Source organism: Zonotrichia leucophrys, chromosome Z (genome assembly GCF_028769735.1).
Source record: "Zonotrichia leucophrys gambelii isolate GWCS_2022_RI chromosome Z, RI_Zleu_2.0, whole genome shotgun sequence".
Lineage (NCBI taxonomy): Eukaryota > Metazoa > Chordata > Aves > Passeriformes > Passerellidae > Zonotrichia > Zonotrichia leucophrys.
This window is the reverse complement of record NC_088200.1, coordinates 52,621,942-52,639,589: the sequence shown is the minus strand read 5'-3', so window position 1 is coordinate 52,639,589 and position 17,648 is coordinate 52,621,942. Positions and strand designations below refer to the sequence as shown.

The following is a 17,648-nucleotide window of genomic DNA, read 5'->3' as shown; positions in this document are numbered from 1 at the left end:
TATATGATATCTGCATAACAGGGGCTGTCACTATAGCACAGAATGCACCTTCCTATTTTTTCTTCCTTTTGTCCTCTTCGTCAGCTGGTTCCTTTTAAGCCATTTTTGCTGCAGTGAAGCACTGTTACCTCTCGTGAAATTCTTTCATGCTGTGATCTTTAAGCCTTCAGCATTATGGCTTTCCTATGGGTGCTTTTCCCCACTCGTCTGTATACAGCAGTGCTTTGCAGATCAGTGACTTTGTATGTCACCTGTATTAAAACACATTCTTTAAAAGGGTCTAATTTTCCAAGGGACCTGAATTGCCCTCTTTTACCACCACTTGCCATTCTGTCATTTTTTTTGTGTTGTCTGCAAATTACTTTAAAAGGGGATTTGTCTTTACCTCTGTATTTGGTGAAAATGTTACTGCTGCTGTTACTGATGCTACCCTATCACCAATGCTGTAGTATAGTTTGCATATTAGACTCATTTCTTCATAAGGATGGAAAAGCTATCTTCGTGCTTTGCATTCTGGATCTAGCAAGCTCAAGGCTGTCTATTTTCTGCTGTAACATTCACAAGAAATCATCTCTGCATGAGCCAAACCTTCTCATCCTTTTACAAGAAGCGTATCTCCTACCTGCTGAAAGTCCATTCACGTATCCAAGGAAACAGGTTACTCATTATGTCACCTACTGAAACTACTTAATGACTCATGCTTCATTTCAGCTCCAGAAAGGTTTAGCAGTGAGCAATGTCGCCTCCTTAAATTTGCACTCTAGTTATGGAGTGAAAACATTTTAGCTTTGTTTGGCCTAACTACTTTTGGACCACGTTTCCAGAGATAAATGTGCACCTTCCATGGGGGCTGATTGTTCGATGCCAATAGCAGTGTTGCAGAGGTCATAAAAAACCAAATGTCTCACTGCTAGTCAGGGATGTCTGCCTCTGTCTTTGGACACATGTAGCTAGGGGCATTTTCCCTGGGCGAGGCATTTTAGCTTGATGGCTGGCACAGCAGAAGCTCTAAGGTGAGAAGAGAACACCACTGTATCTGCTTGGCACTGTCACTGGTGCCATCTCATGCTGAATGAGGTGCTGCTGCTGCTGCTGCTGAGGAAGAGAGAGCAGACATTCCATACTAGCAACTGCAGGTTTCTTGGCCCTTTTTCTGGCCTCTCCAGAAGTCTATCCAATATTTCAGCCTCTGAAAAACTAATATCTACACCTACTTCGTCTCCCTGTATTACTTCAGCTAAATGTCATGACCAACCCTTATTTGTAGGACACTGGCATCCAATGCACTTGGTTCCAGTGAGCTGGACACTGGGCGTGTACTAAAATGCAGGTTTTCAGCTGAGGAGCTTATATTCAGCTTATTAAAGCAGTCAGGGATGAACAAATCAGTAGCTTTGAGCAAGAACGCACTTTCCTGTGGCAGGACTTGGAAAAGAACCAGTTTGAAATCCAGTCCAGGCTCTAGCCAGTAGACAATATGCTTGTCCAATTCTGAGTATGGAAAATTAACTCACCTTAGCTTCTTTGGATATCACTGAGATGTTTCTCATTGAGATCATTAGCTTCCACCTCTTAGCACCCATCTGTGTTCTCGCAGTGTTGAATTGCGGGAACTCCACAAGTTCACCTCTTTATGTCTTCAAGTTCACCTCTTTATGTTTTCACATATGATGAGACCTCCAAGCCATTCTCTGATTTAAAACCAGGACAGATATATCTGCTCAGACAGCTGATAAAAGCTTCTCAGTCTTTATAGGAAGAGAGTTTGTGTTGCTATCCTCCCCCTTTACTGCCACAGTGGGTTCAGAGAAGTTACACATGGGGAAGCTAATCAGGTTGCTGGCTCTGCATTCCTCAGCAGCCCTGCAGTTTGCTGGGAGTGTCTCCATGCAAACAATCAGGAAAAGGCTCTAACCTCTGTATTCCTGGAATAAGATCAGGGCTCATTATCTAGGAAGTATCTGCGGACACTGCTCCTCCCTCACACTGTAATTTGGAAAAAGAGAGCAGCTTGTGAACTCGCAGTGATTAGACATAAAAGTCAAGTAATTAAACTGAGGAAAACAAAAAATTATTATTACCATCTATTAATATTTGTGTAATTTCAATTTAAAGCTTAGAAATCTTACATAATCTATTGCATTCAGGTAATAACAAGTGAAATTTTATGAGTTTTTTTTCTGTTTGTGGGCTTGTTAAAATAGCAGAACAGATTAGGGACCTTGTCTCTTGCAGTTACACATCAGTCCAATTTTATGTAACCTTTAAAAAGTTGTGATTGCCTGAAATTCACTGTATCAGAATTGGAGTTTATTGAAATGTGCACATCACTAATAGAGCAACTAACCTTGACAATGTAGGTGTTTTGCCATAGGTCATTGCATCCCAGCATGACATAAACAGTGATTTGCATGTGTCAATCTTTTTCATTTAGCTTGTCATATACTGGAATGCTGTGATGGCCTGGCCCAGGATGTCATCAGCACCATAGGGCAAGCTTTCGAGCTTCGATTTAAGCAGTACTTGCAGTGCCCCTCTAAGACACCTACTTTATCTGATAGGTGAGTGCAATCACAGAAGACAGGTAAAGGACCTTCTTTAGCTTTCAATTTATTTGATAAAATGTGGACAATGTTGCTGGGCACAGACAGGACCTGAATATTTAAAAAATATTTCTGCTGTATTAGCGAAACAGTGTTACAGTGTTTACCTAATGAACATGGAAGAAGTACAATCAATTTAAGATGGGCTAAATATGGATTTCACAATGATGTTGAAATGATCATGTGTTTTGTGCTGTAGTTAGTAGGCAGAGATGGATGGCCAAGAATGGTTGTTATTTGTGCCATTTCCTCATTACTGTCACAGCAGCTGTGTCAGTTTAGATTGAGTAGGTCAGACTGCTGGGATTCCAAAATGACTAATGATGTTCCAGTATTTCTCATATTGGGGTGATGTTTCCAGGAATGTGATGTATTGCAGGGAGGTTTGACTGCATTGATATCTGGAGGATACAAACTCTCCTTGTGTGTGTTCAAAAGACTGGGATATAGCATTTTGTTTTCTTTAGAGACATGTATTGCTATGTGTTTACTAACATTACTAGAAACCCTAGTGAACTTTTGTCCTCTGTAATTTGTTATATCAGTTCAAAACTGGTTATATAGGGAATATACAATGCTACTATCCTAATCTGGAAGCATGCATTTTATTCACATCTCTTGACTTTGTGAGGTTCTTGCAGAATTACACTGGTAATAGAGCAGTCATAACTAAAGATTTAGAGCCCAGTCAGTCAATCAAGTCATAGTATTACAAGTGCTATTTTAAGATTAGATAAAGTTGTTTGTTAATGCAGTTTATAATGGTCTTTAAAACCCAGTTCAAACACACTCTTCTCAGCATAAAGAATTTGGTACTTTGCAAAGGAGGTTTATGTCAGTTTGTCTAAAAAGAGAAGATTTGACACATGATCCATCATTGCTTCCTGACTTAGAGTGGTGGCTGAGGAGTCCCTACAATATGCAGTAGTGATCCCCTGACAGGCAGTCTTAACCCGCTGAAAGTGTCTGTAAGTGCTTTACAAATAAGAGGCAAAAGAAAGCACTCTCTTTCTTTTAGAATGCAGAGTTTTGAGGACCCATGGACCGAGGAAGATAACGAGGCAACAGAGCATCCGTATTACAACAACATCCCAAATAAAATACCTCCCCCTGGCGGATTCCTTGATGCCAGGCTCAAAACAAGGCTTCTCACGGCTGCAGACACAGCTCAGGTCAGTATAATTTAATTTCTACCCTCCTGCTGATTGATCCAAAATTTTTAAAAGACACGTGTTTTGTAGTGGATACCTTGGGATTGTCTGTAATTCACAGCCCGTCCTGTGTGGCCAGTTTCCATTTGAATGGCCATTACAGATTGAGGGGGGCAACACATTAGGCAGGTTCAGAACAAATTAAAGGAGGTGAAATCCTCATGGTATTAAAAGATTAACTGGGTTCAAGGAACAGAAATCCACTGGGGGCTACTACATTTGCAGAAACCATGTCTGCTTCAGAGAGTATCAAATAGTGCACTTTAAGTGGGAATGATTTAATGCAGAATCCTTTAAACAATCTAGTGCAGCCATTACTAACAGTTCATTATGTTAATGACTTGGGAGTGATCAGTATTCAGCCAAGTTCCTAGGTAGGTTTTCCACTTCATGTTGAACTAAGGTCAGCGTGAATATTTCTACCAACACTCCTGTTGGAGGTTTGACTGCAGTATCAATGTAGACTCCTAAGAGGTGTTTTCAGATCCAGCATAACTTTGCTTAAATCCAGAGGAGTCCTGTCTGTAGCCAGCATGCTTCCCTCAGTCCCCAAGTCCCCTTGTCCCCTGGTACCAATGTGAATCTTTCAGCTTATGGTGTTGGGGCTCTCTCTGGTCCCACATGTGTTTGTGCGGAACGCTTCTCCCAGTAACAGGTTGACTCACTGCCTGAGTACAAACTAAAGATATTATGCATCATTTGGTATCATAGGGGGTCACTAAAAGCAGAAACCAGGGAAGAACACCTGAAGGTCACTGGTAATATCTTACTCTTAAACAAATGCATTTGGGATATATATATATATATATTCTGAAATTATGATGAATTGGAAAGGAAGAGTGAGGGTACATAAAATATGTCCAAAGAAATTGGCAGAGCCACTTGTAATGTGTGCATTACAATTTTATTTTTTTATTATTATTATTATTATTTAAAATTTAAATTTTAAAATACAATTATATTACAATAATTGCATTTTAAAGGCAATTTAAAAATTCCTTGCGCATGTGTCCATTCTAGTCTGCATCAGGAATGGGAGGAGAGCAAATTTATTATCAGAGCCATCACCTAGGAGAAAAATTCAGTGAAGAATGGCATCATGGGCCTGTTAAACAAGGTGAGTTTTGCTACTTTTAGCTGTAATACTGCAGGTGGTCTTGAAGGGCAAAGCATGTGAAAGTCTAGTGCCTCAAAGCCTTAAGGCAATGAACAAAATTTGGTTGATATGTTCCCTTTGTCTGAGTTTTAGTGTTGATACCAGTGAAAAGCATTTGATAATTACCTCTGGATAAATTATTAAATGCAGATCTTCATGAAATATTTTCTTCTGTAGAGCAGTTAATTAATAGAATTACCCAGACTTTCAGCTTTCTAACTTTCTATATCTTAAAACCCATGTCTTCTGCATGATCTGTTCTGAGAATGTGACCCACTAGGATATGCAAAATAGAATTTTAAAATGAAAAGCCTAAATGAAAATTTTAATTCAAAATGTGAAGCAGTTTTCTCTACTTAACAAATAGCAAATAGTGTATAATGTTCCTTTTGTTGTCTTTGAACTTCAAGTAATTTCAGAACAGATATAAAGATTTCACCCCATCCAGCTTTATCTAATAACTTTACTGTGTTTCTAGGGGCACTTTTGTTCAAAGGCCAGAATATATTGCCTATCGTTAATATGTACATATTTGAGGATTTTATACCTTCTCCCTCTCTCATGACTCCCCAACAGAATATCATTTTTGAAATTTACTATCTTTATTTTCAAAGATTTCCTTTCCTCCTGGGAAATAGCCCCACCATACCCTCATTGAAACACAGTTCTGAATCCATTAATTAACACTTTTCTACTAGATCCAGCAATTATTGACTTTATATCTCCCGATCCAGGAAATTTTAAACCTGTGGTGATGTGGTGTGATGATAATTGGTCAACACTGTTCTGTCGATTACACAAAAAAAGTCTTGACTTTTCTAGGATCTCTGGATATTTGTAGTATGTCAGAAGAGAAATCAGAAGTAGCACCAACTGGAGAGCTGCCAATATATGTAAACACCCAGCACATAAATAGAGAAGATCTATTGGCACTTCAGGCAGATGCTGAAAGTGCCTTCTGTGGAACAGCAGAGGTTGCGCAAGCAAGCAGCCCAGGAAAGGATCTGTTTGACATGAGTGAGTTCCCTTCCTATTTGCTTACTTTCTCATAAGTGACCAAATATGTTTATGCATCAGTTCTGTATTAAAAAAAAAAAAAAGAAAGAAAGAAAAACTTTTCAAAATTTACTGTTCCTGGTGTAATTATAGTGAATTTTAATATCCATTGTGGTTTCATATTGGACTGAACTAAAATAAGAGTGGCTGAAGACTTGGAGCTAGTCTGTATAACATCTGAGTTAAGGTTAGTTGCAGTCCATGTTGTCCTTGACATCACAGGCAATTATGTCAGAAGAAAATTAATCAGGAAGCTTGCCATATGAGAAAGTAAAGGAGGGTGTTGTGAAGTAAAGTATGGATGGGTGGAAAATTGTCTTCAGCCTGTCCTGTGAGTATGTTGTGAGGAAGTCAATGCCTATAGGAAAAGCTTTGTGCTGCAAGAAATGTAGCATGGAAATTAAAGTACTGACTTACCTCTTACTCTGGATAGGCCTACTGTCCTATATGTTCCAACTTTGAAGGCAGCTTTTCCTAGATCAGAATCATCACCACAGCTGCAAAACCACAGCTGAAGCGTCAGACATAGTTTGGTAGTGGTGCTACTAATACACATTGTTTTCAGCCTTGAGAAGATACATAAGATGAAGAAATAGTAAAAGCATTTGATGCACAGAAAAATTTCTTGGGTTTTTTTACTCTTCCTACTTCAAATAAATTGCTTATCCATGCTTTATTTAATTCAGTTCACATAATTAAAAGGCAGTGAGACAAAGTTGGTGCCTAAAAAATTATTTGTAAAATAAAGTATCTACATTTCTGTTATCTTAGTGTAGGAAAAAACTATTTTCCTGGCATGTTTTTGCTGAGATATGGCTCTATTTCCACAGCTCAGTGAGGTGCTCAATTGAAAGAAAGGAGGAAGGAAGGAAGTGGAGAGAGTATCTGTCTGTGAATATAGATCAGAAAGGAGAAAAATCTGCTGTTTGAAATCAGGGATGTTAGCAGTTATCAGCCATTGGAATATCAGAGAAAAGTAGCATTAGAAAATGTGCCAATTAGCCCTAAGATGGTGGTTTGTTGAGATAAACATATGTTGGGCTCCATGCAGACTGTGGTATAGTGCAGACATTTGTAAACTACTGTTAATAGCTGGCTGAGAAATAGATAAACAGTGACAGCACAATATTTTTCCTTTTTCTTTGAGCTAAACTAGCCTCTGTGGCCCCATGCAAACAGGGCCTTGTACTCCTTGCATCTGAACAATCTGTTCAGAGCTGGCGTATCACTTCACTGTGCTGCTCTCTAGATGTCCTTTCGTAAGCCTAGGGGCACAGAACAACATTTCTTTTTGATATGTACTGGTGGGCCAGATGAAGGTCTTGCAATAGCAAATAGCTTCCAAGAGGTCAGAACAACATGTAACAAAGCACCCCATGCACCCTCTTTGCTATTTCTGTAAGATTGTTGGGATCCATAATGACACTTTTTTCTACTCAACTCTAGAGTTGCACTGAGTTCAGGACTTAGCTGAGGTTTAAAATATGCTTCCTCAAGGCTGGTTTTAACTAGGCAAATGGTGTTAAATGTGTTAACCTCTGTCTGTTTTGTTCTCTTCCTGGATGGAGGCTAGGAGTAGGCTGAGTATTGAGGGTGATTGTTCCCTACTAGACATAGCCTTGGGCTGGAGACTCAGTAATGGATAATTTTTAAATGAATGACTTGTTTGAACAGAGACCAGATATGAGTATAATTACGTTAGGTACCCCTATTATGTAATTTATTTGAAATTAAACTGTCTGAAATACCTAGAAAGACTGAAGGAAAGATTTGCCTGCTACCAGATTGTATAAATACAGCTGTTGACAATAGCCACTAGTGAAATAAACCAGTACCTTTCAAAAAATACTGCCAAGGTTCAGCCTGATTTTTATCAGTATCATTCTGTGCATAATATATATTTTAAACACATTACACTCCTCAGTCTTAATATATTATATAAATCAGTAAGTCTATTAGTGTTTCTTCCCTTATTTTTTTCATAAACTGAAGTGGTTGTAATGCAAAACAAATCCAGTTTAAAACGACCAGAAAATAACTATTTGGCTACATGATTTACATCTGAATGATCCTGCTCTTGTTACTATTTTCATAACAAGGACCATTTGAAGATGCTCTCAAGAATCAAGCATCTGAGGCTATGTTGAAGAAATCCACCTCCACGGGATGCACCAGTCCTCCTTTATCCAGAGTAGCTGTCCGGACTGAAGCTGAGGAGCTGAGTACAGAGCCATGGTATCAAGGAGAGATGAGCAGGAAAGAAGCAGAACAGCTATTAAAGAAATGTGGAGATTTCCTTGTGAGGAAGAGTACCACGAATCCTGGCTCTTATGTGCTGACAGGCATGCACAAAGGACAAGCCAAGCATCTTCTTTTGGTGGACCCAGAAGGAACTGTAAGCACTGACTTCTCACTAACAGATGAGATTTCTGATTCTACTCATTTTCTCTAAATGCCTTTAAACTTCTTTACAGCTTATTCACACCTTACTCTAAGCACCACCTCATATCTCTGATGTGCCATCACATCTCTAATTCTCTCCCTGATGCCTAGCAGAAGACCTAGCACGTGATTTCTGCACATTGCAGGGAGCCTTAGGGACCTGATTCCCAAGCAAGTTAACACTTCGACCACTGTTGCGGTCTTGGTCAAAAGTGCAGCTAAGCCTCTTCAGCATTCTTGCTAAAGGAAGGAGGTTTGGCTAGCCTCCTTGGCTTCTCTGTTACCTGGGATACAGACCAGGCCTTCTGTGTTTCTCTGCATGTATGCCCAGGAGAGAATTGGGATAAACCTGTTCCATTTCTTTGCTGCAAATAGACTCCCTCAGCTGGTGAAGGGACCTTCCCCACAGCAGGATGGAGGGGGCAAGGGAGCTCTAGTTTTCTCTAGCTGTCCTGTCCTGCTTCTGCAGAGGCATAAACTCTTCAGAGAGATTGAAATCATTGTCATGAGTTTTATTCCTGGCTCCTGGTAGCTGCAAATAGGCAACTCCTTTTCCTCTATAAAGGACAGCTTTAGGTAACCAGCCCCAAGGTAAGTGAGAATCTCCCATAAAGGAGTTGGCCTGTTGGCATCTGAGCTGAGAAAGCTGTGGCAGGATCACATCAGTCCTGCAGAGTCCCTATTGCAGTGGTGAGGAGTGTCCATGGTACTTGTTGCAATTAGTTACATTTGCCACATGAGGCCAGTCAAAGAATGATTTTGCACTTTTGAGGTGCCAGTTGCCTAGTCCTGGCTTTGGTGGGTACACCAGCCCAGGGGGAGCGGCTTAATGCCTCTGAGGGGCAGCCTCCTTTGCTAAAATTTGCCAACAGTTTTGTGACTCGTGCAACAAGGTAGCCTAATTCTCTTTTCCTCATGAACCCATAAAGAGCTGTTACAGGCTACTGCATGGGAAACACTGCTGTGTGACCTGGCAAGTGCAGGAATGCTGTGTCCCCCTCTGCTGCAGTGCTGACTGGCTTGGAATACTCAGGTCCTGTGATGACTTCCAGGGCATTTTTTTCCTGTGCAGGTTGGGAAGGCTCCCCCATCTTTGCTGCTCTACCTCTAGTGCATCTCTAATTTGCTGACCTCCTTGGTTAGGGACCTGTTTGTTGTCTGCACCTATCCTTCCCACAGCCTGCTTGTATCATCATGGCCCAAATGGCTCTGAGACGCCTGGCTCAGGAGGCACTGTTCCAGAACACTGATTTTATGCAACTGTGGTTGCTTACAGACAGCTGTGCTGTCTGTACGATTTGTGGGATCTTGACACAGCTTCTGAGCAGCCCTATTTGCAGCTTGTCAAAGTGGAGAATCATCAATAACATGCCAGTCTGCGGCCAGCCGCCACAGCGTGCCAGCAGCTCGCGTTTCATCTGCATGGTCTCAGCGGGATTGTTCTTGAAGACTGATTCACACAAAGGCTGCCTGAAAATCATTTCACACACAGTACCCAGTGACACATAACAGGTCTTAAGGGTGTTTCTCAGAGCAGAGTTAACTGTCCAGTTGCTTCTGCTCTCATCCAGCTAACAGAAGAGTAAAGCTAGGAAAAAGAGATCCCTCATTCAGACAACGGATGTTTAAAATGGAGGATTGCAGGATTTTTCTACATTTAAAATTAGACCTCTGGTGATGGTAGAGTGTCTAACTTACGGTAAGGACATCTCAGAATACAGATAAGTAAAGTTAGTGCTTTTTTAAAGATGTCTTTTCATGTTAAAACTATAGTTTAATTTTAGAGGCAGTGACATTTCAAAGCAGAATGCATCAGAAATTGGGAGAGCCTTTTGGTTTCCTTCAGTGATATAACTATGTGTAGACTGACCAGAAAACATCATATACCATCAAAGTTATTTGTTTTCTTTTTTTTTTTTTTTAATCCTGTGACATACTGTGTTAAACTTCTAGCAATTTTTACAGAACTTAATGTTGAAACTGAATTATTTCAGGAGAGGTGTCCACCACAGCATAAGATGACTTTTGAAAGTTTTAACACAAGTTTTTCTCTCTTCCTGAGAATAGATCAAGGAAAATAGACAATATTTCATAGTCAGAGCAGTGCTCACAGGTGTTTGATTGAGGCAGTGTAGAGCCAGCCCTACACAAAGTTTTAGTGCAACATGCTTGCTTGAGGTGGACCTGTGCTCTGCCTGTAGCAGTTGTATGCCTAACTCATTTGTAAAACAGGAAGGAAATGTTTTGTGGACATGTGGCTAAATGATTAGAGATTGCTTTGTAATATAGATTTGTTTGGGGTTCAGATAATTCTGACTGTTTTATCCTGCAATATCAGTTTCCTCCTGTCATGGGTGGAATATTGCATACCAGCAGGATGCTGCTACAGAGCGCTGGCATGTGGATTGGAAAAATGATTTTTCCTGCCCTGAAGTGTTTCAGTTCTGAAAGGCACGGGGATGTATGTGCAGCATAGGACAAACCCAAGCTAAGCACATATGGTGGATGGATCACTTTCTAGGAAGGGAATTTTTGAGTAGTGGAAGAAGAAAAGCACAAAAATGCTGAAGTGCACGAAGAAACTGTTTTCTGACATGTCTGGCATGATAGCTCTTTCTAATTAAAAAGGTACAAACATCTCAAAGAAGTAGATAGTCCTTTGAAGAAGAAAAATCTGACTTACAGTGAAACAAAATCATGAAGAGATGTTTTCAAGCAGACCTATTCAGAAAGAGTGATAAGGGTCGGCTGGTCCATGGAACTGCATGCAAAATATCTATTTGGTGAAAATAGGGGGAGTGAGAGAGAAAACAGAAGCCACACTGCATAAGCGCCAAATTTCCACCAATTCTGATGGAAGAGAGACCAGTTTCTAAAATATGATTTTGTCATTTTATTATTTGATAATTTTAGTGTTAAGGAAAGTACCTTACTCTTTAATCTGTCTTCTTGCATCTTTTTTTGAAGGTTCGTACAAAAGATCGTGTCTTTGACAGCATAAGTCATCTCATCAACTATCACCTTGAGAATAATTTGCCTATAGTTTCTTCAGTGAGTGAACTCTGCCTGCAACAGCCTGCTGAAAGAAAACACTGACTCCAGATAACTCTTTTAGTTATTGCAGCTTGCAAGCTATAACTCGTAGAAATTGCAGATTTGAAAGGAAAATGTACATTAAAAAACCCCCACATATTCACATACATTTCACAAGTATGTTTTATTTAAGTTTAAGAGGTCCCATTTCATATGGTCCACTTGAACATTTTCAATGCTTTATGTGACAGGAAATCACATCAGAAGCCTTTCTTAAAAGTAATTTCAACAAAATTGTTCAGATTCTCTAATGTGAATGTTGATAGTGTATATACACATTATATATAAAAATACAGTATATATTTATATTTTTCCAGTCAGTCTGTTGACAGTATAAAACTATCTTCTGTGCCATGTGTTTTTACCAAAAGAAAAATAACAAGTGTGATTGTTCAGATAAAAAAATAATTTCAGCAGTCTCAATTTCTTGAGAAATTTAATATTACAAATCTTATTTCTGATTTTACCTAAGAAGCACAACTATGGGGATTACAGATGGATTATGCTAGTTAACCATGGAAGGAATCTGAATTCAGTAACTAGTATTCCAACTCAGAAATTTAGCATAAAATGTTTTTTAAAACCATTATTCACTGTCACTGATATCAAAAGGATTTTATCTTTCTGACGTCAAGTTTGAATTCTTATATGATGCTATTCAAACCATTTGTATCTGACTTTAACAATGATTTGGTGTGATCTCTATGTGTACGAGGTGTGTGCTTAGATTTTTCTAATGATATTGTAACAGTATACTGTAACTTCAATTTTTTAATTTCAGTGCTAAGGTTATTTATGAGTAGTTCTCTGCTTATGGTGAAGATCTAGGTGTCCTTGAATTAACAGTCTCAAACGAGATGTTGCATACTGATTAGACAAGTTCAAATAACTTGTGTTTAATAGGCTTAATATAAGATGTACATGACTGTTCAAAGACATATCTGAAAAATCTTTTCTTCTTGTAAGCAGTGAAAACTATCTGAACTCAGTGATCAATTTTGCAAATGATGTCACTTGCATTTACTTGCCAAAGCAGAACTTCATTTTGGCCTTCAGCAAGTGACAGGCATCGGAAATATACTGTTTTTCTCTAAATATCAAGTTTAAAAAACACACAGACAATAAAGACACATTTCTGGCAGCAATGCCCTTGACTTTTGGTACTGGGAAATGCTTTAAGGGATGTTCGTACTGTTCACATTTAAACATTATATAAAGTTATTTTCCCATTCTATGAATCTTATTATGAGTCAAATTCAATAGACTCAGTTCCTGTAAATGCAATGCTTGTGCCAGAGTCAAGATTTAGCCTTCAGCAATCCAAGGTCTTCTCTAGCACCAGTCTCTCAAATCAAATCTCCAGACTTGATTCATAAAAACTCAGCAGGGTAAGTCTAGGTTAAGTACCTGCCTACCCCACAGTGTACTTAAAGTTACATTTGGTTCTAAGAATTTGCTGCATTTAAAAATTTGTCACACCATAATGAAACTGACTGAAGAATTCACTTAGAATCTATTCAGCAGGACTATCATGTTAAAATTCTGAAATAACTTTCTTGTATCTTCTGCTTTTAAATATGGTGAAGTTGCAACTTGAAAGTTTGATTTTGAGTAATCTGAAAACTGAAAATTATTGAGACACCTAAGACTAATCATGCACTTATGTCAAAATACACTTGTTTCTGTAACTAGGACATCCAGAAGCCAAACAAAGACATTAGTGAACCAAATGCTTGTGATTAATTTTACTAAAGGTAGTTATTATTTGATATTTCTAGGTCTGAATGGTAGCTGAGAGCTAAGGAGAGCAATTAAATGCTGAATTCAGCCCAGATCAGTCCGGCACTGAGTTTAGTGGAATTCTTAAAATTTTGTTTTACTAGGCTGGGAGTGGCAAGGAAATAGGAACATATCTTATGTGCCAAAGTAGTATCCACCAAAATGACTTTGAGAGTCTCACAAAATGACTTTACTTACCCATGTCTCACCATATTCCAGTTTACACTTTCTCAGCTGCCACTTCTTTTTTTCATATATAATGCTTGTTATTCCATGCTCTAACCTTCCTGTAGCCATGACTTGGAAAGTTTTCACTGTGATATCACTACCTATAAGAGAAGGTGTCTTTTTATCTTTGAATATTGCATATCATTTCAGTAAAAGTCTGTTGCATAACCCTCTTAGGTGTCTCCAAGAAGCCCACCTGCTTCCTATGTCCATTTTGGATTCCTAAATATCCTGCAAAAATGTGACAAGATTTGGGTGTATGAATTTAAGGCACTAAATATACACCAAAATAGATATCTTAATTTTTTTACTACTGTCCTAGCTGTAGCTTTAATAACTTAGCGGCCACTTAGCTGCATGTTTTAGAAATTAAAGCTGATGCCAAGGAGACACAAAATGAAACTGCTTGACAGAAAAACTGAATTTCCCAGACTATATTTCACAAACTGTGCCTCCAGGGGAATGTGGCTATTTTGAGCTGCTCTGTCAGCACAGCCAGCTTGCCCAGCTCAGCACATCCTCTGGTGACGCAAAGGGTGCACACGTCGTGCCTGGATGCTCTGTGGCTGCACTGCGACAGTGCCTGCCCACGCGGTGGGCTCAGCACATCCTGCCCGGCCACACAGGAGCGCACAGAGGCTTTCCTACATCACTGGGAGCCACACAGGCTCACAACTGTCCAGCAAGGAGGAGCATGTGTGCCGCTCAGTACTCCGTTTGTGGATCCAGCCATGTTTTTGTCTCTGTTGCTCTGGTAGATTTGGCTTTCCCCTTTATGAAAAGGGCAAATAAACTGTAAAGCTGTTTGGATGGCGACTCCAAACCAGTTGTCATTAGACCAACTGGTTTCACCAAGATCTAATTGAACCTGCTAGAGTGGCGGGGCTCACTGCTGTGAGGAGCCAACACTGCCACCAATTTAAGAGAAGCAAAGGTAGTAAGATAGATTTAAATGCTGAGAAGTTAGCTGAAAACATGACAACTGACAGCATAAAAATGTTCACCTTTGGTTTGGAATACCTCACCTTTTTTATTATTTTTTATGCAATCTCAAGGACAAGATATTTGTTTGTGGCAATTCAGTACTTGACTTCAAGAAGTGGGATTTTACTGAATGAAAAACATTTCTAGACTCAATAGAAATCACTGAAATTAGGTGATATTATAGTATCTTTTGATGTTTTTCCAGTGAATAGCTGAGAAGTCAGAACTGGAACTCTAAATATCCTGCAAGACTGTCTACATTAGTTTTGAGTCCTATCTGATTAACAGTTTTGATTTCAGTTGTGTTGCAACTATAGGAATGAATGACAATGACTAAACAAAGAACACATATGTTAACCCGATGATTTTGATTACTTTTTATTGTGGATCTAGACTAATTATTAAGCCAATAGAATTCATCCAGTGTTGCTGGCCGTGATAGGCTGCCCATCTAGGTACACTCGTGTTCCCAAACTATTCATTATTTCATATGCTTCAGAAGCATTGAAACCTGAAAATATAGTCTGAAAACTGCATTACCTTCTGACAAATGGGAGTTTGCTCAGAGTGAGAAATTGCAGCTTCCCTTTCCTTAATGCAAGAAGATAATGTTCAAGCTAACCATATCTGGCTGGTCACCATATGAGAATATGCAACTTCCATGGCTTAATGCCTGCCTTTTTGCCCAGTTATACAGTTGTATACTCCACTTCATTTCCTACAGGGTTCCCAATGGTAGGTAACGCTGGTTCTGCCAAAACCTGTCTGCCAGATATTCAATAAAAGCTTCAACAAAGGACATAGTCCTGGGACCAAGACTTCAGTGCAAAATGTGCAAATGGAACAAAATGTTTAAGAGTCTGGTAAATGTCACCTGCCAGCACTAAGTTTTCTGTAGCCTATATTCATATTTTTTCTACACTGTGGAATAATATACTCACATTTCTTATCACCATGGTCCCCAGGCATCATATGCAGTAAGATGAGGAGAATTAAAAAAAAAAAAATTGTACTGTAGTAAATGTACTGTAAATGGTACTGCTGGCACATCAATACCAGATACCAGATATAATGCATTAATAACCAAATTGATGCATATTTGGACATTTGATAACCAGCAAAGTTTTCCACCTTCTAGAAAATTTGCAGTTATCAGAGGGATATTTGGAATTTGTGAATACTCTGAAAAAAGATTACAAATTCCACTTTCAAGACTTTGTTCTTGGCTTCCAAAGTTTATCCAAAGTAAGTAGAACCAAGAATTTATATTAAGTAAACCATAATCCATATTTGCATAAATGAAGTCTAAGATGAAGTAAGAGACATACTTCCCTTTTTATCTGCCTACAGTTTCAAAATATGTCTGCATAAAGTCTAAATTCAGACACACATTAGTGTGCTGTCAAAACCACTTTGACTTACATGGTCTCTTTTGCTCAAGCTGAGGTTTTGACTCTTCACACATTCATGTGTGTTCAAAGCTGTCAAAATAGTTGGTGAATTTCCAGTTAGTGCTCTGTGATCAGCTGGACTTATTCTACTCACTCACATACAGTGTCTGTGGACCTTGGTCATATCTGCATTCGATGCAGCTGCAATGAGGGCATGCCCATGGAAAAGACAACATGGACATACAATTTGCCTGCAGTTAAGCAGAGGCTTGGATAGAGAATGAAAAGCTGTCTTGGGAGAGAAAACTTCAGGGATAAGAAATGTGAAGCCTGGAAACATGAGCCAGTAGGCATTTACGCCACTAATGAGAATGGAGAGTTGTTGCCAAATTATAAGCATGCTAATTGGTTGATAGAGTTAAAGCAGAACCTCTGGGGATACAAAGCCTACTGCTCATCTCTTATTGAGACATTTATGTTCACAAGCCCTGATCTGTTCCTCTGCACACTCCAAAGTAAACATCTCCTAAGGCTTCCAGGGAGAAAATGCAGGGCTTTTTTTTTTTTTTTTTTTTTCTCAGTAATGGGGATAATATTTCAGAGCTACACATTTCTAGCAAAAGCATCATACAAAGAGAGAGTGTTTCAACCTTGATTGACAACACAACAGGTCATGGAAACCAAAAGAAGAAAGAAGCTAGGACTAGGTGACTCATTCTGCTACCCTACTGTGTAAGAGAGAGTGCAGATGACTCAGAAAACAAAGGTAGCCTCAGAATTTGAGATTAAGATGCAGAGTTACACTTTATGTAGCTATCATGAAGATCAAATAAAGTCCAGGTCAAATGGAAGCTTTTTCCAACAGTCCTCCTGCTTCTTCCATGAGGAACAAGACATCAAACACACCCAGGCATACATTAATTCAAAATTACATGAAATTTTCTATTAAGTGAAGAATGTGAAGATTATAATTAGTATATATTTGTGTCCTTTTTGTCTGGATTGCTGTGATAACTGCTTCTTAGTAAAGTCCTAAAGTCAAGTTAAAACTTGAAAGAAGCTAGGTTTCTTCTTTTGAGGTAAATGTTTTTCTTTGCATTGTGTGGGCAGCAACAACAAAACTAAAAAGTGACTATTTTGCTGTAAAAAGAAGTTTTATTGTACAATTGTTATTTAATAATATTTATTACTTTTAGAAACATTTTTAACTGAGAATTGCAGGAAAAATAATGTATGTGGAAATATTGTGATAATTTATATTCCTAACCACTTTTGTGAATCTCAAGTCTTTGCCTCTCTGCTGACTGTGATATTTTAGCTATAGAGACAAATTTTGCCTCTGAGGAAGTCCTTGAGCAATGTAGTTTGGAATATAAGTGTCATGCAACTGTTTTCTGATTATTCAGTTTGTATATGTTTAACCAAAGTAATAAAACAGTGAGCACTATTACTAGATTGAAATGCATGTAAAGTGGGCTTGAGTCTATTCTCTTATTCTCAGGTTCCTTAATGAAGTTTATTTGCTAGGTTTGGGATTGGGTTTGGGAGCCTAATCTGTGTCTTGTGCCTCCCAACCTGAAGGGAGGCACATTTTGGGGCAGAATATGTGCCATTTCAAAAGGTTCACCTGGATACTGAATATTAGTAAGTCAATCAATTGCTCAGTAGAATCAGGGATGAAAAATTTCAGACGGCCAAATGGCAC

At 38.9% G+C, this 17,648-nt stretch overlaps 1 protein-coding gene across 6 annotated transcripts in view; it reads left to right on the top strand.

Moving 5' to 3' along the window:
- The window catches only part of SHC3 (SHC adaptor protein 3), a 58,956-nt gene extending 41,558 nt beyond the window's left edge, over positions 1–17,398 (top strand). For all 6 annotated transcript variants that reach the window (XM_064735122.1, XM_064735123.1, XM_064735121.1 and 3 more), the window contains 6 exons: positions 2,435–2,561; positions 3,622–3,775; positions 4,835–4,931; positions 5,793–5,987; positions 8,126–8,421; positions 11,436–17,398. In XM_064735122.1, coding sequence (XP_064591192.1) covers positions 2,435–2,561; positions 3,622–3,775; positions 4,835–4,931; positions 5,793–5,987; positions 8,126–8,421; positions 11,436–11,564 — 998 coding nt within the window. In that variant the 3' untranslated portion in view covers positions 11,565–17,398. The remainder of the gene's footprint in view (positions 1–2,434; positions 2,562–3,621; positions 3,776–4,834; positions 4,932–5,792; positions 5,988–8,125; positions 8,422–11,435) is intronic.
- Positions 17,399–17,648: the final 250 nt, after the last annotated feature.